The 21,403-nt window shown below is 50.1% G+C and overlaps 1 protein-coding gene across 1 annotated transcript in view; it reads right to left on the reverse strand.

Moving 5' to 3' along the window:
- Positions 1–21,403, reverse strand: part of DNAH8 (dynein axonemal heavy chain 8) — a 13,985,216-nt gene that overhangs the window by 6,554,888 nt on the left and 7,408,925 nt on the right. Inside the window, exons 51-52 of the mRNA XM_085610239.1 lie at positions 16,557–16,798; positions 16,334–16,474 (exon numbers count right to left, since the gene is read on the reverse strand). Coding sequence (XP_085466365.1) covers positions 16,334–16,474; positions 16,557–16,798 — 383 coding nt within the window. The remainder of the gene's footprint in view (positions 1–16,333; positions 16,475–16,556; positions 16,799–21,403) is intronic.

Consider the following 21,403-nt stretch of genomic DNA (forward strand, 5'->3'; position numbering starts at 1 on the left):
GATGCTCACGTTGGCCCAGGTTGTCAGGGGGTCGTGGTCAGTAGGGTGTGGTGGTTCTGGCGTGTTGGGGCCTGTTAGGGTCGTCCGGGGGTTGAAGCTATCGTGGATGTCAGCGATCTTGCGGTGGAAGAAGGTGGCGAGGGAGTCGCACAGGGCTTGCGACAGCGGGATGTCATTGGCGTTGGAGCTGGGGTTGGAGAGTTCCTTCATGACGTTGAAGAGCTCCTGGCTGTTGTGTGCGTTGTTGTTGAGGCGGTCTTTGAAGGAGGTCCTCTTGGCAGTCCTTATGAGGTGGTGGTTGTTGCGGATGGCGTCTTTGTGGGCTGTGCGGCAGCCCGGCGACTTCTCGCTGTGCCATATGTTCTCCAACTTCCAGCAGGTGAGCTTGGACGCTAGGAGTTCCGGGGTGAACCAGTTGGCTCTCTTGCTGGTGTCTTTGAGGGTTTGTTTTTTCAGCGGGGCTAATGTGTTGGCGCAGTCGTCCATCCATCGTCGGAGGGTGCGTACACCATCGTCGGGGTTGGAGGGGTTGGTCAGTGGGTTGAGTGCGAGGTTTGTTTGTAGTTGTACTTCGGTGATTTTGCCCCAGCAGCGACGGGGGATCTGTAGGGTGCGGTGTGGCGATGTCTAGAGAGGAGGCTTCGTTCATCTAGGTCTCGGTCAGGAAGGCGACGTCTGGTGATACGTGTCGAATCGGTCCCAGAGCTCGACGGCATGTTTGCGTGCGGAGCGAGTGTTGATCAGGATGCATCGGAGCTGGTTGTGTTTTGTCGTGGCGGGTGTCTCTGCGTCTTTGATGCAGGAGAAGCTGCAGTTCTGGCAGGCGAATGGACCGTGGGTGCGCTTCGGGGTGGCCCTGCAGCAGGTGGGGGTTCATCCAGGGTTGAGAGCGATGAGGGTGCTGGCGTCGTATCGGAGGCGGTCTTCATGCTCCTCCAAGATATGGCTGCCATCTTGGAGGAGCACGGTAGCCATCGTTTTCTCAGTTGCCAAGAAGCTCCAAACCGGCGTCTCTGGGGCTCTTTAGTCTCCCCCTCAGTCTCGCTAGAAGCGTGATGTGAGAAGTTGGCCTGGTATATGCTGGTCACTAGTTAAAGTGGCCACCTTGCACCAGTACAATTCGACTCTTATGGTAGATAGGTTTAAGACAACCTTTTAAAGAAAGCTATCCTAGTGGTAGCTGTGGAGAGCACCCTTCAGGCTAAGTCTTTAGAGGAATGTAAAGCAGCTTGTTTTACCTTATAATCTCTTGAATTACTAAATGAAAGGACACCACACAGGTATATATATAAAATCTATATGTATTTATTCCTAACAACTCTTTGCTAATCTCTTTATGAGATTAGAAGTCAGGAACATATGCACAAATCAACATTTCACAACAAGTTAATCACAAATATGGCTGGGGCCCTAGGGGCGTACCAGACCATATACTAAAAAAGATACTTAAGAAGAACGACTTGTGAAGGGACAAGGCCTAGGGCCTTCAGAAGCGCTGGGGCCTCACTAATACACCCAAGGGAGGTAAGTAAAGGATCCACGGGAGACGCATGCAGTGTGAGAACACAGCCGCGGATCCCAATTGACTTCAATGGAGCAAGTCGCGGTTGGAATTTTAAGGTTTACGGATACTTCGGGAGAGTCTACAAGCAAGTCACTTACAGGGTAAGTAGTTCTAGAGCCAACACACACAGGAGCACCGTAGTGCTGGAGTTACCTCACCCAGGGAAGCCGGGTGCATAGGTGTCTTTTGGTGTCGGGTCGCGGCGTCGTTCTCAATGGGAGCCAAAGAAGACTTGCTGCTTGTGAAGACAGGAGAAGTGTCCGGTGGAATCCAAGGCTGAATTCAGAAGAAAGAAGACCTGAAATCAGAGGAGACAGTGTTCAAAGTCACTTGGCAGTGACCCGGGGCAAGGAAGATGGATGCCCACAGTCGTCGGGTGATTTCAGGTGATCACAGGTGTCTTGACTCTTCAGCCACGAGGTCCAGGAGGTGTCGACGACAACCAGGAGCTGGATTCAGTGTTTCCCACAAAGTCTGCAGCTTACTGCAGTGTCGGTGACCAGATTGGAGCCAACAAGCTTTGGTAACAGCAAGTCTTTTGGAAAGAACAAAAAGTCAGCGATGCAGACCAGCAAGGTCTGAGGGACTCACCCAGCGAGGGTAAGTCAGGGCAGGCCTGGAGCAGCCAGAGGAGCCCTTTGAAACTGTAAAAAGGTCTTCTGGGGACCCACAAGCCAGCCAGCAATGGATCACAAAGAGTCCTGGGGAGGATTCACTCACCAGGAGCCCACAGTCACTCGGGACGAGGTAGGCCTCTGATTTTCAGAGGAAATCCTGCTGGAGGCTTGGACCACACGTGGTCCAATGCACAAGTTCGTAGAACATCGTGAAGGGGTTGCACTTGAAAATAGTGCACGGTACCCGGGTATTGCTGTTCCTCGTCACTCGTGGGGTCCACTTGCCTCAGCATCGCTGGGGACTCACGTTGGCCTTGGAGAAGTCAGGAAATCTACTTCCAGGGCTGCAGGGACTTCGGACGCCGGCGGGAGCGGGAAAGTTTGCGACTGTTTATTCAAAGTTTTGGTGCCTGCCAAGCAGGGGAGTCACTCCTTGACTCCAAGGGAGATTCTTCAGTCTTCCAGTGGTAGTGGAATGTCGAAGGTCCAGGATTCTTCTTCAGAGTGTCGTCCAGGGATATCTAGTTTGCAATGGCAAGGGTTCCCTAACTTATACTACAAGGGAGGGACTAGCTCTATGACCCCTCCTATGGGAGGGTCAGGGGAGTGGGTGGCTACACCCACTTCCCTTTGTCCAGTTTCACACCAGAGCAGGGGCAGGTAGCCCCTGAACCGGTTCGAGCTGGCATATGCACAGAGGAGCCTACTGCTCCCCAGTGCAGGACTTCAAAGCACTCTAGGAGTGCACCCACCAAGCCCCAATACACTAAACCCTGTCTGGGAGGTGGTTAAACCTCCCTGTGATAGGATGCCTATTGTTGGGCCTCCTCCACTGCGAGTTTCGGTCAGCAGCAGGAGGATAACAGCCCAGTGTCTGTGACTGGTGGCATCCATTTTGTGATGCCAGGGCTCTTCAGGATTCTACCGTGTTTCCACAGTAGGTACATGTCTATCCCTCTAGAAGGGTGGGATCATACTCCCACACCAGTTACTGGTGTGGGGTTATGATTCCAAAGCATTTGACACCAAACACAACATGTTTTGATGCAGCCATCCCAGAGTTAGCATTTACCGCGAGGTTATAATGCACTTAAGAGTATATGGTTCAACCGCATCCACAAACAGCCACAGAGAATGGACTCTGAGAGCTGCAGAGGGGCCCTGCTCAGGCAGAGGCACCCCCTCACATGGAAACCAAGCACCCTGCCCTCAGGATTGATAGGGCCTGCCTTAGGGGTGACTGATAGGTTTATATATGTGTGTAAGGAGACATATAGGGAACCTATATCTCAGTGAGGAGTGTTATCACTACCTCACCCAGGCAGCAGTAGCAGGCCTGTGGTGTCAGATTTAGTCTGCTTACCAGGGGTGGCATAATACATGCTTCAACCCCTGGTAGGCCTGTCAAGTACCTATGCCCTTGGTACCTAAGGTACCATATACTAGGGGCTCATAAGGTACCACAGTATCCAATCACTAGTGCATCTAATATGCACTCCTAGTTGTTTAGAGAGAACAGAGAGGCTGGGGCCCTGATTAGCAGGGTTCCAGCCAGACTATAGCCAGAAACCACTGTTAACATCAGAAAAAAAGTGGGGGCAATATAAGGTGCAGATCCTACTCTCCTACACGTGACCAAGCCCATAGAGGAACTAGCAGGCAGGCGTCAGTGCAGGGGCTGTTATGGGGCAATCAAGGCAGTCGGACACCCCCCACTGCAAAATCAGAGCTTCAGTCTCACTATCATATGCATAGAGGCCCCTCCAGGAGTGCATCCACCTCATGGGTTGGTGAAGCGGGCTGCCACATTACTCTCTGGATGCTTGGTAGCTGTGTGGGTGCCAGTATTCCTGGGGCGTGGACTAAGTAAGGCCCCCACAGCGTTGTTGACACAGGGGAAGGAAAGAGGGCTGATGGGGAGATTCCTGGCCATTATCGTGGCTCTTGGTGGTCGATCGCTCCTCACTGATCTGGGGTATTCCACAGGCAGAGAGTGTGAGAAGTTGGCCTGATATGTAGTGCTCACTATTCTAGTGATCACTGTGTATCATTCCAAACGACCCTTATTGATGATTGGTTGTAAGTCAACCTTGTAGACCAGCTATCCTAGTAGCGTGGACAAGAGCAGTCTTCAGGCTAAACTCTAGAGGGCGTGTTAAGCCAGCTGTTTACCATCACATATACCCCTTGAACACCAAGTGAAAGGACACCACACAAGTTGTTATGAAAATAAAGGATATTTATTTATAACAAGACTACCCTGGCTCTTTGTGAGTCAGGGAGCTAAGCACAATACAAAACTCTTGGGAAAATACTTCTAGTTGCACAATTTACACAAATGCCCGAAGGGCACGAAACCATTTACACTGCAAGTGGAATGGGAGAGGTTAGAGAGTCTAAAGTTACTGATTCTGGAGGAATCCGATCAGTGGGACTAAACGGAAAAGGAGCTGGACACTTGTAGAGTGAACCTACGATGGAGCACCGAAAGGCGCGAGTTACCTAGCCCAGAGGCTGCGGCTGCGTGGGGTTCAGCAAGATGTCGGGAGTCCTCGTTGTAGTCTCGGGAGCCTGAAATAAGAAGTTGCTGGCAGGCGACCAGTGTCGATGTTCAGCGAGATCCAAGCCTGGATCGGTGATGAAGGAAAACCTGAAAGCAGAGGGGACTCAGTTCTCAACCGCTAGCCAGCGATCGTGTGGGCACCAGGAAGGTACCGGATGAAGTCACCTCGACCAGGTGAGTGGGCGACGTCGGACTCGGCTGTTCCTCGGACCCGGAGGCGCGGCGGCGACCAAGATGGAGGGCGAGCTGTCCCACGAAGGTGTCTGCTGTCGATGATGCTGGGCCCAGGAGTGGGGCAGCAGGTCTTAGCAGAGGCAAGCCCGCGCGGGGGAGTCAAGATGGCATCTGGAGTGGACCAGGAGGGTCCGAGGTACTCCTCTGTTGAAGGGGAGCAAGGGCCAGTCTGGAGCAACCAGACCAGCGATGAAAAACTGTCGTGGTGCGTCGTGAAGAGGGCCACTAGCCGACGGCGAGTGGCCGGACAACGCGGTGAGCAGCAAGGGGCAGAAGGGCCCCCACGCAGATCTCGTGGATGCTGGGGAGGCAGGCTTCGGTGCTGGAGCTACTCAGGGTTAGGGCTTCTCGAACCCTAGGTGCACTCACTCGAGGGTCCCTCGGTGGTTGTGCTAGATAAGCGTCGTGCAGGTTCTGAAGATGGCCGGTCCCGCAGGTCTCGTCACACCTACGAATCTCAGCTGGGCTGACGATGTAGGTAAAGGTCAGAGATGGCGGGGAATCCGGGTCTCGTCGAGCTGGGCAGTCTTGATCCGTAGGAGAGACGTACAGCAAACCGCAAGAGCTTAGGTGGTGCCTGCTGGTGCAGGGTGGCTACTCCTTAGCCACAAGGGAGAGTCTTCAGAAAAAGTCAAGAGTTCCTTTCGTGGAAAGTAGTTCAAGATTCAGAATTATCCAATTTGGGAAGGGGACTCGCTCCCACCTTTATTCTAGGAAAAGGGGCTGGCCCGTGACTAGGTCCTACCTATGGGTGGGACCAGGAGGGGGGTGGTTACACCCCGATCCTTTGTCCGGCTTCGCCCCAGCTCAGGGGCTGGGGTGCCCCCGAAACTGGTTTGAGCCGGGCTATGCACAGTGAGCACCGGGGTGCCACTTGCAATCACCTTCCTTTCAGCCCTGCCTACCTGGGATACACAAACCCTGTCTGGGATGGTGCTAACACCGCCCTTGACAGGAAACCCTTTGTCCAAGCTCCCCTCGCTGGAAGGTCTCCCAGCAGCAGGAGGTCAGACTTGTGTCTGGTGGCAGCATCCATTTTGTGATGCTGAGGCTTGAGTCAACTTTAACAGGGGTTCAAGGTTACTTCTATGTTGTGTCCCTCTAGAAGGGTGGAATGCTAACCCCGTTGCCAGAATTGGCGAGGGGTTCGTATTCCAATTCGTATGACACCTTACTCGACATGTGTGGGTGATGCGAGGCCATAGTTAGCAAATAACCGCGAGGATTATAATGCATTTTAAGGTAGATGGCACGCGTCACCATGGAACAGCTATTAGGACTTGGTTCCGCAAGCCGTCGACGGGCCCAGCTCGCGCCAGAGCACCATCTCACATGATTCCCAGCACTCTGCCTTCAGGATTGATAAGGCCTGCCATAGGAGTGACTGATAGGAATCCATGCGTCCATTTTAGGGTTAGGTATAGGAATACTACACCTACAGCAACGGGTGATTACACCACCTTGCCCCAGCTGTCGTGCAGCCAGTTGTGTCAGATTTGGGTGGCCATCCAGGGGTGGCATAATACATGCTGCAGCCCCTGGTAGGCCCTGGGTAGGCCGATGCCCTGGATACCTGTGGTATGCTGATACAGGGACTGATAAGGCGGCCCAGTTCCAATTAGTGGATGCACCTAATGTACATGTGTTTTAATCTGGAGAGAGAACAGCTAGGCTGTGGGTCTGACTGGCAGGCCCCCAGCCAGGGAAAGTCGTAAACCAATGAAGCAAAAGCAAAAAATCTGGGTGATCATAGGATTGCAGACCCTACTCTCCTACATGACCCCCCCCCCAAACTTTGGGACAATAAGCTAACCTTGACCAGGTGAGTCTTCTTGCTCTAAGTGGAAATACCTGGAGAGCCCATCTGCATTGCCATGATCAGTGCCAGGTCTATGCTCCACTGTGAAGTCCATCCCCTGTGGGGAAATGGACCACCTAAGTAGTTTGGGGTTTTCACCCTTCATTTGATTTAGCCACAAGAGGGGCTTATGGTCAGTCTGAATCTTGAAGTGAGTGCCAAACAAGTATGGCCTCAACTTCTTCAGGGCCCAAACCACAGCAAAGGCCTCCCTCTCAATAGCTGACCAATTCTTCTCTCTGGGGGTCAGCCTCCTGCTAATAAAAGCTATGGGCTGGTCATGACCATCAAAATTCAGCTGAGATAGAACAGCTCCCACACCCAACTCCAAAGCGTCTGTTTGGACAATGAATGTTTTGGAGTAGTCTGGACTCTTTAGGATAGGTGCTGTGCACATGGCCTGCTTTAGGTCATCGAATGCCTTTTGACAGCTTGCTGTCCACTGAACTTTTTTTGGCATCTTTTTACTTGTCAGATCGTTTAGCGGGGTCACAATCGATCCATAATTTCTGACAAATTTCCGGTAATAACCAGTCAGGCCCAAGAAAGCTCGAACCTGAGTCTGGGTGGTTGGAGGAGCCCAGTCCTGGATGGCCTGTATCTTGCTCTCCAATGGCTGAACCTGGCCTCCACCTACAAGGTGGCCCAGGTATACAACCTGTGTCTGCCCTATCTGGCACTTAGTGGCCTTGATAGTGAGGCCTGCCTTTTGCAGAGCCTCTAACACTTTCCTCAGGTGGACCAGGTGATCCTCCCAGGTGGAGCTAAAGACAGCGATATCGTCCAGATACGCCGCACAGAAGTCGTCCAACCCAGTGAGAACTTGATTCACCAGCCTTTGGAAGGTGGCAGGTGCATTTTTCAAACCAAAGGGCATTACCACGAACTGATAATGCCCACCCGGGGTAGAAAATGCGGTTTTGGGCTTGGCCTCCTCAGCTAACCTGATTTGCCAATACCCAGCTGTCAGGTCAAATGTACTTAAGTAGTTGGCCGAAGCCAACCGGTCTATAAGTTCATCTGCTCTTGGTATTGGGTGGGCGTCAGTCTTAGTGACTGCATTGAGGCCTCTGTAGTCTACGCAAAACCTCATCTCTTTCTTACCACCCTGGGTGTGAGGTTTTGGCACGAGAACTACTGGACTAGCCCAGGGGCTGTCCAAGGGCTCAATGACTCCCAGCTCCAACATTTTCTGCACCTCTGTCTTGATGCAGTCTCTGACATGATCAGGCTGTCGATAGATTTTACTCTTTACGGGCAGACTGTCCCCAGTGTCGACCTCATGGGTACACCAATTGGTCTGACTGGGTGTCAGAGAGAACATATGTCGGAAGGATTGAAGAACCTGTTTACAATCCTTTTGTTGATGTCCAGAGAGGCTGCCACAAAAGACAACACCATCTACTGACCCATCGTCAGGGTTCTGAGAGAGCAGGTCCGGGAGAGGGTCACTCTCCTCCTCCTGTCCCTCATCTGTGGCCATGAGCAAGCCCATGCCCTCCCTGTCGACATATGCCTTGAGCCTGTTTACATGGAGCACCCTGTGGGGGCTCCGGGGAGTTCCCAGGTCTACCAAGTAGGTGACCTCTCCCTTTTGCTCAATGATCGTGTGGGGCCCAGACCATTTGTCTTTGAGTGCTGCTGGGGCCACTGCCTCCAGCACCCACACCTTCTGTCCAGGCTGATACACAGTCAGGACAGCCTTTTGGCCGTGCCAAGCTTTTTGTAATTCTTGGCTCGCCTCAAGGTTTTTAGATGCCTTTTCCATGTACTCAGCCATCCGCGAGCGGAGACCGAGCACATAGTCCACAATGTTTGATGCCGGCTTTTTGAGAGGTCTCTCCCATCCTTCCTTTACCAAACAAAGGGGTCCCCTTACAGGATGTCCGAACAGAAGCTCAAAAGGGCTGTAGCCAACCCCCTTCTGCGGGACCTCTGTAGGCGAACAAGAGGCAGGGTATCAGGACATCCCATCTCCGCCGAAGCTTTTCCGGTAGTCCATGAATCATCCCTTTCAGGGTCCTGTTGAATCTCTCAACAAGCCCATTGCATTGTGGGTGATAGGGTGTGGTGAACTTATAGTTGACACCACACTCTTTCCACATGGCAGTCAGATATCCCGACATGAAGTTTGCACCTCTGTCAGAGACAACCTCCTTAGGGAAGCCCACTCTGGCGAACACTCCAACTAGGGCTCGTGCCACAACAGGTGCTGTAGTGGTCCTAAGGGGAATAGCTTCAGGATACCTGGTGGCGTGGTCCACCACCACCAGTATAAACTTGTGCCCTGATGCTGTCTGGGGTTCCATTGGTCCGACAATGTCGATCCCCACTCGTTCAAAGGGTACCCCCACCACCGGCAGTGGTATGAGGGGGGCCTTTGTCGTGCCACCTGACTTGCCACTGGCTTGGCAAGTGACACAGGAGCGACAAAACTCCTTCGTATCTTCGGACATGTGGGGCCAGTGAAAGTGTGGAACAATTCTGTCCCAAGTCTTATTCTGGCCTAAGTGACCTGCAAGGGGAATCTCGTGGGCCAAGGTAAGTAGGAAACCTCTCAGAGACAAGGGGATGACCAGCCTCCTGGTCGCGCCAGGCTTGGGGTCTCTTGCCTCGGAGTACAGGAGTCCATCGTCCCAGTACACTTTGTGGGTACCTGTGGCGTTCCCTGCAGCCTCAGCAGCAGCCTGCTGTCTGAGGGGTTCAAGTGAGGGGCAGTCTAACTGTGCCTTCCCCAGGTCTTCTCTAGAGGGTCCCCCTGAGCCCAGAAACTCAACCTGACCAGGTTCAAGCTCTTTTGGCTCAGTTTCCCTTAGTTCGTTAAGGTCAGCCTCCTCAGAGACTTGATCCACGACCTGGGGCAAGGGGGAAGGCGAGGCCTTACCCTTACTGCTCCTTTTCTTGGATGGTGTCTGGTCCGTTCTTCCAGGATCCAGCACCTGTTCAGTGGGGCATCTTTTGGCCTGTGACCTGGTCACAGCAAGGACATGTGCTGGCAAGCCTAACATTTCCATGTGAGTCCTCTGCTCCACTTCTGACCATTGTGACGTTTCCAAATCATTGCCCAACAGACATTCTACGGGGAGGTCTGAACTAACCACAACTTTCTTTGGGCCACTTACCCCTCCCCAGGAGAAATCAACAACTGCCATACTGTGATTGGTAGTGACATTGCTGGCATTGGTCACTAGGGTAATCGGTACCTAGCATGATCTGTCCAGGGTCCACAAAGTTAGGTGTCACCATGGTGACACTGGCACAAGTGTCCCTATAGGCCTGAGCCACTTTTCCATTGATCAAAGGCATCTGCCTGTATTTGCCCAAAGTATTGGGACTGGCATCAGGGGACATATCCATATCCCCTGTACAGACAAGGACGGCCTGAGTGAGCGTGCCAACTAAGTCGTCACACCCCTCAGTTCCCAAGGTTAACCCAACTAATGCCTTGGGAGGCGCACTACCACTGCTGACTGTACTAGGGGGTGCAGGTGCCTTAGGGGCTGCAGTGGCAGGAGTTTGCCCTCCTTTCTTGGTGCACTCACTAAACCAGTGAGTCTTACTTTTACAGTATTGGCACCACCTTTTTGACTGGCCTTCTTGAGTCTTCTTCTTCTGTGAAGCCTGACCCCCACCCTCTTTGGTTTGTTGGGGACCTGTCGAAGACTTCTGGTCATTTTGTTCGTTCTTGTTACTACCCTTTTGGTCTGCTTTCTTCTGACCACCCTGGTTCTGAGCCTGGTTCTGCTTGACCCTTGTTCTGACCCATCTGTCTGCCTTCTTTCCCAATTCTTGGGGAGAGGTCAGCTCCAAGTCGACAAGGTGCTGATGCAACAATTGGTTCTGACAGTTGTTTAAATTCTGTTCTCTCATGATAAGATTGTACAATCCTGTGTAATCAGTAACCTTGCTACCCAGCAACCAGCCTTCCAAAGCCTTAGTGGCACAATCGACAAAGTCAGTCCAATCCTGAGACTGAATTTTCTGGGTGTCTCTGAACAGCAACCTGTACTGCTCAGTGGTTAAGCCGAACCCATCAATCAGTGTATTTTTCAGGACTTGGTAGTTGTTAGCATCCTCAGCTCTCGTAGTGAGGAGCTTGTCCCGTCCTTTACCTTCAAAGGAGAGCCACAGTATAGCTGCCCACTGACTTTGGGGGACGCACTGGACAGTGCAGGCCCTCTCCAAAGCAGTTATCCACTTGTGGATGTCGTCCCCTTGTTTAAAGGGGGGCACTATTTTACTCAGGTGTCTAGTGTCTATACCCCTGTCTTTCTCTCTAATGAGAATGCTGCCACCAGTGGGGTCTAACCCACTCAATTTCTGCTCTCGGGCCAAGGCAAGTCTTTCTTTGGCGAGGGCAAGTTCTTCCCGCTCGATCCTCTGATTGACTTCCCTCATCTTCGCCTCGTGCTCCCTTCATTCCTCTCTGAGAAGATGCCTGAGAGACATGTGTTCGAACAGATCTGTTAGAGCCTCTCGAGAGAGACCTAGCTCGTCCGTTCCCAAGGTTACGCCTGCTTGAGCGTGGGCCCGGGGCTCCCCCGTTCCATTCTCGTGCCTGCTTAAGTTGGTCCTCGTGAGCCTGCCGACTACTGCTGGACCTTTGCCTGCCTCGTCTCCTGATAATTCCTCCTCTTCTTCCTCCTCTGTATGGAGGCCGAGGTCTGGGTCACCAAGGGTTCCCTCTAAGGGGGGCATGCTCCCATCTGGGTTAGAGGGGCCTACGTTAAGAGCCCTTCTAGCATCATAAGTCTCTAAGAGACCTATCAGGAATGGGACGGTAGGGTTAGAACCCTGTTTTAACTTCCTGGAGGCACACAGTTGTCTCATCTCCGTGAAGCTAAGAGCTGCATATCGTGACATGACCTGTGGAGGGTCAATGACCACTAAGGGAGGTGTAAGTGATGCACCTACCTACACTATGTGTTTCCCTACTGATCCCTTGCTAAGAGTTATAGTCAGGGTGTGCTAGTCCCTGTTTCACTATAACAGCTGGTTCAGTAGAACTCTGAGTATTCTAAGTTAAGTTATATGTACCTGGGTACTTATGTGATCTTTCAACTTGATATTCTTAGGATACGTGTGTGGTAAAACAACAGCAAGCTCAAATCCCAACCGCTGCTCACCAATGTGAGAAGTTGGCCTGATATGTAGTGCTCACTATTCTAGTGATCACTGTGTATCATTCCAAACGACCCTTATTGATGATTGGTTGTAAGTCAACCTTGTAGACCAGCTATCCTAGTAGCGTGGACAAGAGCAGTCTTCAGGCTAAACTCTAGAGGGCGTGTTAAGCCAGCTGTTTACCATCACATATACCCCTTGAACACCAAGTGAAAGGACACCACACAAGTTGTTATGAAAATAAAGGATATTTATTTATAACAAGACTACCCTGGCTCTTTGTGAGTCAGGTAGCTAAGCACAATACAAAACTCTTGGGAAAATACTTCTAGTTGCACAATTTACACAAATGCCCGAAGGGCACGAAACCATTTACACTGCAAGTGGAATGGAAGAGGTTAGAGAGTCTAAAGTTACTGATTCTGGAGGAATCCGATCAGTGGGACTAAACGGAAAAGGAGCTGGACACTTGTAGAGTGAACCTACGATGGAGCACCGAAAGGCGCGAGTTACCTAGCCCAGAGGCTGCGGCTGCGTGGGGTTCAGCAAGATGTCAGGAGTCCTCGTTGTAGTCTCGGGAGCCTGAAATAAGAAGTTGCTGGCAGGCGACCAGTGTCGATGTTCAGCGAGATCCAAGCCTGGATCAGTGATGAAGGAAAACCTGAAAGCAGAGGGGACTCAGTTCTCAACCGCTAGCCAGCGATCGTGTGGGCACCAGGAAGGTACCGGATGAAGTCACCTCGACCAGGTGAGTGGGCGACATCGGACTCGGCTGTTCCTCGGACCCGGAGGCGCGGCGGCGACCAAGATGGAGGGCGAGCTGTCCCACGAAGGTGTCTGCTGTCGATGATGCTGGGCCCAGGAGTGGGGCAGCAGGTCTTAGCAGAGGCAAGCCCGCGCGGGGGAGTCAAGATGGCGTCTGGAGTGGACCAGGAGGGTCCGAGGTACTCCTCTGTTGAAGGGGAGCAAGGGCCAGTCTGGAGCAACCAGACCAGCGATGAAAAACTGTCGTGGTGCGTCGTGAAGAGGGCCACTAGCCGACGGCGAGGGGCCGGACAACGCGGTGAGCAGCAAGGAGCAGAAGGGCCCTCACGCAGATCTCGTGGATGCTGGGGAGGCAGGCTTCGGTGCTGGAGCTACTCAGGGTTAGGGCTTCTCGAACCCTAGGTGCACTCACTCGAGGGTCCCTCGGTGGTTGTGCTAGATAAGCGTCATGCAGGTTCTGAAGATGGCCGGTCCCACAGGTCTCGTCACACCTACGAATCTCAGCTGGGCAGTCTTGATCCGTAGGAGAGACGTACAGCAAACCGCAAGCGCTTAGGTGGTGCCTGCTGGTGCAGGGTGGCTACTCCTTAGCCACAAGGGAAAGTCTTCAGAAAAAGTCAAGAGTTCCTTTCGTGGAAAGTAGTTCAAGATTCAGAATTATCCAATTTGGGAAGGGGACTCGCTCCCACCTTTATACTAGGAAAAGGGGCTGGCCCGTGACTAGGTCCTACCTATGGGTGGGACCAGGAGGGGGGTGGTTACACCCCGATCCTTTGTCAGGCTTCGCCCCAGCTCAGGGGCTGGGGTGCCCCCGAAACTGGTTTGAGCCGGGCTATGCACAGTGAGCACCGGGGTGCCACTTGCAATCACCTTCCTTTCAGCCCTGCCTACCTGGGATACACAAACCCTGTCTGGGATGGTGCTAACACCGCCCTCGATAGGAAACCCTTTGTCCAAGCTCCCCTCGCTGGAAGGTCTCCCAGCAGCAGGAGGTCAGACTTGTGTCTGGTGGCAGCATCCATTTTGTGATGCTGAGGCTTGAGTCAACTTTAACCGGGGTTCAAGGTTACTTCTATGTCGTGTCCCTCTAGAAGGGTGGAATGCTAACCCCGTTGCCAGAATTGGCGAGGGGTTCGTATTCCAATTCGTATGACACCTTACTCGACATGTGTGGGTGATGCGAGGCCATAGTTAGCAAATAACCGCGAGGATTATAATGCATTTTAAGGTAGATGGCACGCGTCACCATGGAACAGCTATTAGGACTTGGTTCCGCAAGCCGTCGACGGGCCCAGCTCGCGCCAGAGCACCATCTCACATGATTCCCAGCAATCTGCCTTCAGGATTGATAAGGCCTGCCATAGGAGTGACTGATAGGAATCCATGCGTCCATTTTAGGGTTAGGTATAGGAATACTACACCTACAGCAACGGGCGATTACACCACCTTGCCCCAGCTGTCGTGCAGCCAGTTGTGTCAGATTTGGGTGGCCATCCAGGGGTGGCATAATACATGCTGCAGCCCCTGGTAGGCCCTGGGTACGCCGATGCCCTGGATACCTGTGGTATGCTGATACAGGGACTGATAAGGCGGCCCAGTTCCAATTAGTGGATGCACCTAATGTACATGTGTTTTAATCTGGAGAGAGAACAGCTAGGCTGTGGGTCTGACTGGCAGGCCCCCAGCCAGGGAAAGTCGTAAACCAATGAAGCAAAAGCAAAAAATCTGGGTGATCATAGGATTGCCGACCCTACTCTCCTACAGAGAGGTCCTCTTCAGACCATACCTTTGCCATCAAGCCTCATGGCGGGCTCGCTCAGAGACCAGGATAGTGCTGGAGCAGGTGTTGTAGCAGTGTCCCTTACTGAGGAACTGCCAATCTTCTCCGGGGGTGAAGAGGCTGCCCAAGTCTTCTGGGGCCTAGATGGTGCCCACGCCTCCCCTGCAGGTTTCACCATGGCCCCCAATCTGCCCCAAGGCGGCGCCCTTGTAAATGTTGTGTGGGGTTTTCAGGAGGGAAAATCTGGCTTCATCCCTTCACTTCTCCGTCCCCTTGAGATCCGTGATTGCTAGGGGCGAGGGATTGTCCACAGAAGCCCCTTACCATTGATTTAAAAAATGAAGTTAGTGGAGCTCATATGGATCACGTCCGTGCGGCCATGTTGGCTGGCCACACCCACCTGCAAATGTCTTTTGTGGATGTCCAGGTTAGGACATATTTCTTGTGGATCTAACCTGTACCACCAAATAAAGAGAGACCCTAGCTTTTGAATAGGACAGATAAATAGCTGTTTTCATGCCTCCACTAAAGGAAGATGTAGATTTATGCCCCCTCTCATTCGGGGCCCCTCCCATTCGGGGCCATCTGTTTGCATAAAAGAAGATGTTCTCTCTAGATAAATAGATAGCAACGTTGTGAGAACATCCCAGGGCGTTTAGGCTGTGTCTGCCAGACAACTTATCTCTCTTACTGAAAGAATTGGGTATCTCAGAGGGGTTGGAAAGGTTGGAAACATCTGAGGAGATAGGACCAACAACTGTAGAAAGGGAGGATACCCATATTGGTGAGACCAATTTGTGACCACTACAATCACTTCTACATGACTTGATATGATTTTTCGCAAAACTAGGCTGTGCATGATAGGAGGAAAAGCATGTAGGATACCTTTCCAGCCAGGGAACACTCATCACAGCCACTGCCCACTCCCTTGAAGATGGGTGAAGAAGAAAGCAGTAATTCTTCAGGGGAGAATTCTTCCAGGAGGCAAACAGGTCTTACAGTAGGGTACCTAAGATCACCTGCTGAGATTAAAAGGCTTGGGGAGATAGGGACATATCCCTTGAGGATCGAAACACACAATTCAGACGGTTGGCAGACCCGGTCTTCGTCCCCAGAAGGCAGACTGCAGAAAGAGACAGGAGATTGATCTTTGCCCGCCCAAATCTCTAACTCCTCTGCCCACAGATTCAGGGACAGGACCCTGGAGCTTCTTATATGCCCTGGTTACCTGACCAGCTGTACAAATCTGTACAGGCTGATCCTTATCATAAGGGGCAGGAGTTTGGAAAGCTTCTAAAACTGCTGCCAATGCTTTTTTATTTTTCACCTTGCAGCATGTTCATCATGACAGCAAGCAGTCATTGGATAAACCTCAGTTTTCATCATTTTACAGTGTGAGTAGATATTTTCCCTTATTCACATAATAACATAAAGATCCATATGTCTTACAGGAACGTGGTTACAAATTGAAAAAGTTACCGATGCTTTGCCAATGTAAACCAAACGTTTACTTTTTCAAAAGTGAATTTAAAAGGCAAATAGATGGCTCACCTAACAAACATTCAACGGCAACCATCTCATGATGCTAACTCAATGCACAAAGACACATTATGAAAGGCATTGAGGCGTAAGAATGTAAACGACCATAAGACACACCTTTCAAATGTATGCAGTCAGAATCTGGAACATTCTCCTGTATATAGACGGACTCTCCCTCACTCATGCACTTCAGAAAGGAGCAGGAAGCTCTCGCCAATGCACCTCTTAGGACTCCTTGCAAAAAACTGTTTTTCGTAAACATGAATAGATTTAAAAATTGCGGTCGTACCTGCATGATGTAGTTACACTCTAGAAGCTCCATCTTTGGATTAAGATTCAGAAACATGTATAAATACGCCTGCTCAAATACATTGTCATATAACTCCTGTAGAACGTCTTTTTCTTGTTCATTCCGTTGATTTAGCCATGCCTAAAAATATATGCAAAAAATGTGACTACAAAGACGTACTATGACTCATAAAAATATGTGGACACATCTCATCCCTTATTACCTTTGCTATAGGTTTCCAGCTGAGTGCAGAGGAACTAATGTAAACCATACCCATTCTGGAAACCGTTGCCGGGGACGCATTCTCAATGTTGTGAACTTCAAATAAGAGTTTGCAGCTGGCTGCCATTGGAATCCGATCGCCGTTGGCCAGAGTTAAGGTTTTATTGTCATCCAATACAGAATTGAGATTTTCAATCCAAATTGCATCAACCGGACCATCCAAAACAATCCAGATACTTTCACCTAGGGGTAATCATAATATTAACTTAATAAAGCAAACATAAAAGTAATTAAACAGACATATTTTACGAGATACTGCACAGCATACATTCTATTCCTGCTCCCCAAAAATTCTAGAAAACAAAGTAACCCAAAAAAAGCAAACTAATTTTAGAAGTGGCCAGCAAACGTCTTATAATACTGAAACTGCCTTTGGAGGCAATGAACCGTCAAACCAAGAAAGTTGCCTTGATACTTTCAATGATCGCAAGAAAGCCACTAAGATCAAACGTATCAATAAACAGCAAATGCTGCAGAAGAAAATAAGTTACTTAGCTGTAAACTGTGGTTCTCCAGTATTGGTATCTTTCATAGATTCAAATGCTTGAATCATTCCCCGTTGTTGAAGTGGGAGTCCCACAATACATAAAAAGCAGTAAGTAATTACTCTAACATTAAAGTTAATAGAGAAAAACCATTCACTTTAATATCTCGTCCTCGTCATTAGGATGGCCAAAACCTCAGCCAATCCAGGGAGAGCACCCTCTAGAACCCTCTGAACAAAGGCTCTCAGATTTTCGAGCACAAGTGTAGTATAAACATGATTAAAAAAAACAGGGGAGCCTCTATGGGGAGGAGGGTGGGTCGCACGTGAATCTATGAAAGATACCAATACTGGAGAACCACAGTTTACAGGTAAGTAACTTATTTTCTTCTCCAGTATTGGGGTATCTTTCATTGATTCACATGCTTGAATCTGACTAGATAGCAGTTGTAACATAAGTATGCATGCCTTTACACAATGTACAGAATCCAGTAAAGTGTATAGTGAATACCTGTACCACGTATTCACATAGGTATATCCATAAAACATATATATATATATATATATATATATATATATATATATATATCAAAAAACCCGTCCCGATAAAGACGAAGGCTGTCTGCTGGGCGGTCCGTGTGGGGGTAATCGTCAACCCCAATTATGCAACACCATACACTTCTCCTCCAGGAAGTATACACGGACACCAGGGATATTTGCAGTTATCAAATTGGTTTAATGGACTGCACAAACAACGCGTTTCAGCTTTCGCCTTGTTCACGTGAACAAGGCGAAAGCTGAAACGCGTTGTTTGTGCAGTCCATTAAACCAATTTGATAACTGCAAATATCCCTGGTGTCCGTGTATACTTCCTGGAGGAGAAGTGTATGGTGTTGCTTATATATATATATGTACACCTGTATATAAAAATGCATCCACATACATTAGTATCTAACTGCATATGCACAAAATAACAGTGACATCTACTACCATGACAGCAATTGTCCAACACAATGGCAGGTGGCAAGAATAGAGGCGCGCATTACTGAAAAAGATTACGTAGCAGTGCCTGTCCCACAGTTGTATCGGTATTACTTGCAGCTTCCAGACAGTAATGCTTGGTGAAAGTGTGCCTGCTGGACCAGGTTGCTGCTCTGCAAATCTGTTAAATAAGCACACCAGCACAAGGGCCGTTGAAGAGGAGACTGCTCTTGTAGAGTGAGCTTTCATTGTTGAAAGTAGAGGTTTGCCTGCTTGTTGATGGCAAAACTGGATTGCAGAAGATATCCAACGTGCTATAGTCTGTTTTGTGACAGGATGTCCATTTCTTATTTTTCCATAAGACACAAACAATTGATCAACCTTATGCATGGTGGCTGTTTTCTGTAAGTATAATTTTATACACCTTTTTTAGATCCAGGGAATGCAAAGATCTTTCAGCTGCTGACTGTGGATTTGGGAAGAAAGTTTTCAAAATGACTGGTTCGTTTAAGTGAAAATCAGATGGGACCTTGGGTTTTGTACGAACTAGTGAACTGGAGGAAAGGATAAGGAATAGTGAAAGCCTGTATGTCACTTACTCTTCTGGCTGATGTAAGTGCCAGCAGAAGTCCCGTTTTCCACATAAAGTATTTTAAGTCTGCCCTATGAATAGGTTCAAATGGGACCTTCAAAAGCTGTGTTAAAACAATGTTAACATGCCAAGGCGCAGGTGGACGCCTAGTTGGAGGGAACATTCTAAACAAGCCTTTAGGAAATTGTTTTATTATTCTTGAAGACCAAAGCGACTGTGGCCCATTCTGCTGCCGAAACCTGGAAATCGCGGCAAGGAATACATCAATACAAGAATGAGAAAGGCCATATTTAGCCAGCTGTAGGAAAAAAGGCAGTAATTGCTCCGATGAAGACTGAATAGGGTGCACCTCCGAACCTATACACCAATGGCAGAATCTCTTCCACTTGAGTTTGTAAGTCTTGATAGTGGAAGGAGCCCTAGTGTTTGCCAGGACTTCCCAACAGTCAGCCGGTATGTAGGAGAGTAGGATTTGCTTCTTATAGTTACCCCCACGTTTTGCTGATGTTTTACTGTTTTTCGACTTAGTCTGACTGGGATCCTGCAAATCAGGACCCCAGTCTATCTGCTTTCTCTCTAAATTGATTACCAGTACTTTAGGTACACTCCAGATTGGATTATGGGGTACCCCTATAAGTCCCTAGTATATGGTATACTATATACCCATGGCATAGGTACTCCAGAGGCCTCTCAGGGGCTGAAGCATGTATTATGCCACCCCTGGGAGACCCTTCAAAATGACACAACAGGTCTGCTATGGCAGCATGTGTAAGGTGGTGCATGCACCCCTTACGTAGATAAAGGTTCACTATATCTATCCATATCACTGCACAAATAAACCTATCAGTCACCCCTATGGCAGGCCTTATCAATCATGAAGGCAGGGTGCTGGGTTTTATGTGAGAGGGTGCCCATGCATGAGCAGGGCCCCTCTGCAGCCTTCGGAACCTCTATTCCGGGGTTGTTTGTGATGCAGCCATACCATATATACTTGAGTGCATTATAACTAAGGCTCCCTGTTTTCCGTTTTTACTGATTTTGACGAACAAGTTACTTACCTTCGGTAACGATGTATCTGTAAGAAACATTAGTTAGTTAGATATCTCCCCTTAGAATATCCCCAGGCGTCAGGCTGGATCCGGAAAGATTTTTGTAGCAATACCCCGTGTGCGTCGCTAGGCATCGTCTGCGGCTCCGCGTCCGTCGTTGGCATCGTGCGCCGGAATGACGTCGGAGTACTTAGACGCCGCCCTCGTGCGCTGACGTCAGTTCTTGTACATAGCTTTCCGCGCCAGGAACGCAGAGCCATGCAAGAGACCGACACTGGTGCCAAAAAATCTAGGGCCCTGAAAAGGATAACCTTAACCCTAGATGTCGGTTCGCAGAACGGGGAGGCTGGGTGGGTTGGTGAGGAATCTAACTAACTAACTAATGTTTCTCACAGATACATTGTTACCGAAGGTAAGTAACTTGTTCATCTGAAAGAAACATGTTAGTTAGATTCCTCACCTTAGAATAGATACCCCAGCAATACCAACCCCGGTGGTGGGTCTGCGAACCAAGATCACACCAGAAAGTCCTGGAGAACAGAACGGCGAAAGTAGCCATCTCTCCGGACTTGGCTGTCCAGGCAATAGTGCTTGGCAAACATGTGCAGTGAAGCCCAAGTCGCCGCCTGACAGATGTCCTGCAAGGGAACTCCCCGTCCCAGGGCAGTAGTAGCCGCTGTTGCCCGGGTGGAATGGGCTCTCAGCCCAACAGGAGGGTCCTTTTTGCCAAGGAGTAACACATTTTAATACACAAAACGACCCACCGTGAGATGGTCCGTTTGTATACTGCCTTCCCCTTCTTAGCACCTACGTATCCAACAAAAAGTTGGTCGTGCACCCGTAACTGTTTGGTGCGGTCCAAATAAAAGGACAGCGCCCGTTTTGGGTCCAGACGGTGGAGCCTCTCTTCCTCCTTCGAAGGATGCAGAGGCGGAAAGAAGGTGGGCAACGTGACAGATTGCCCGATGTGAAAAGGGGTCACCACTTTTGGTAGAAAAGAAAGACGAGTCCGGAGGACAACCTTGTCCGGATGAACCGAAAGAAAAGGAGGCTTATATGACAAAGCCTGGAGCTCACTAACCCGTCTAGCCGAGGTGATAGCTACCAGGAAAGCAGTTTTAAGGGTCAGAAGACGAATGGGACAATTGTGAAGAGGCTCAAAGGGAGCGCACATCAGAAAGGTCAAGACAAGATTCAAGTCCCACTGAGGCATTACGAAGGGGACAGAAGGGAACATGTGAGTAATGCCTTTGAGAAAACGTGAAACAACAGGGGACTTGAAAAGAGAAGGCTGATCAGGAAGCCGTAAGAAAGCAGAGATTGCAGAAAGATAACCTTTCAAGGTGCCCAGAGCAGAGCCCTGCTGGGCCAAGGAAAGAAGAAAGAGAAGAACCTCAGAAAGAGGGGCAGAAAGGGGATCCACAGCCTTTGCTGTGCACCATGCCACAAATTTGTTCCACCGGCAGGCGTATACCGTCTTTGTGGAGGGACGCCTGGCTGCCAGAATAACGTCACAGACTTCAGGAGGCAAGTCAAATGGCATCAACTGTCGCCGCTCAATCTCCACGCATGGAGGTGGAGGCTGGACAGGTTCGGGTGGAGGACCGTTCCCTGCTGCTGCGACAGAAGATCCTCCCGAAGAGGCAGTCGCATTGGGGGATCGATTGACATACTGAGTAGCT

The sequence above is a fragment of the Triturus cristatus genome, chromosome 6 (assembly GCF_964204655.1).
Source record: "Triturus cristatus chromosome 6, aTriCri1.1, whole genome shotgun sequence".
NCBI classification, from domain to species: domain Eukaryota; kingdom Metazoa; phylum Chordata; class Amphibia; order Caudata; family Salamandridae; genus Triturus; species Triturus cristatus.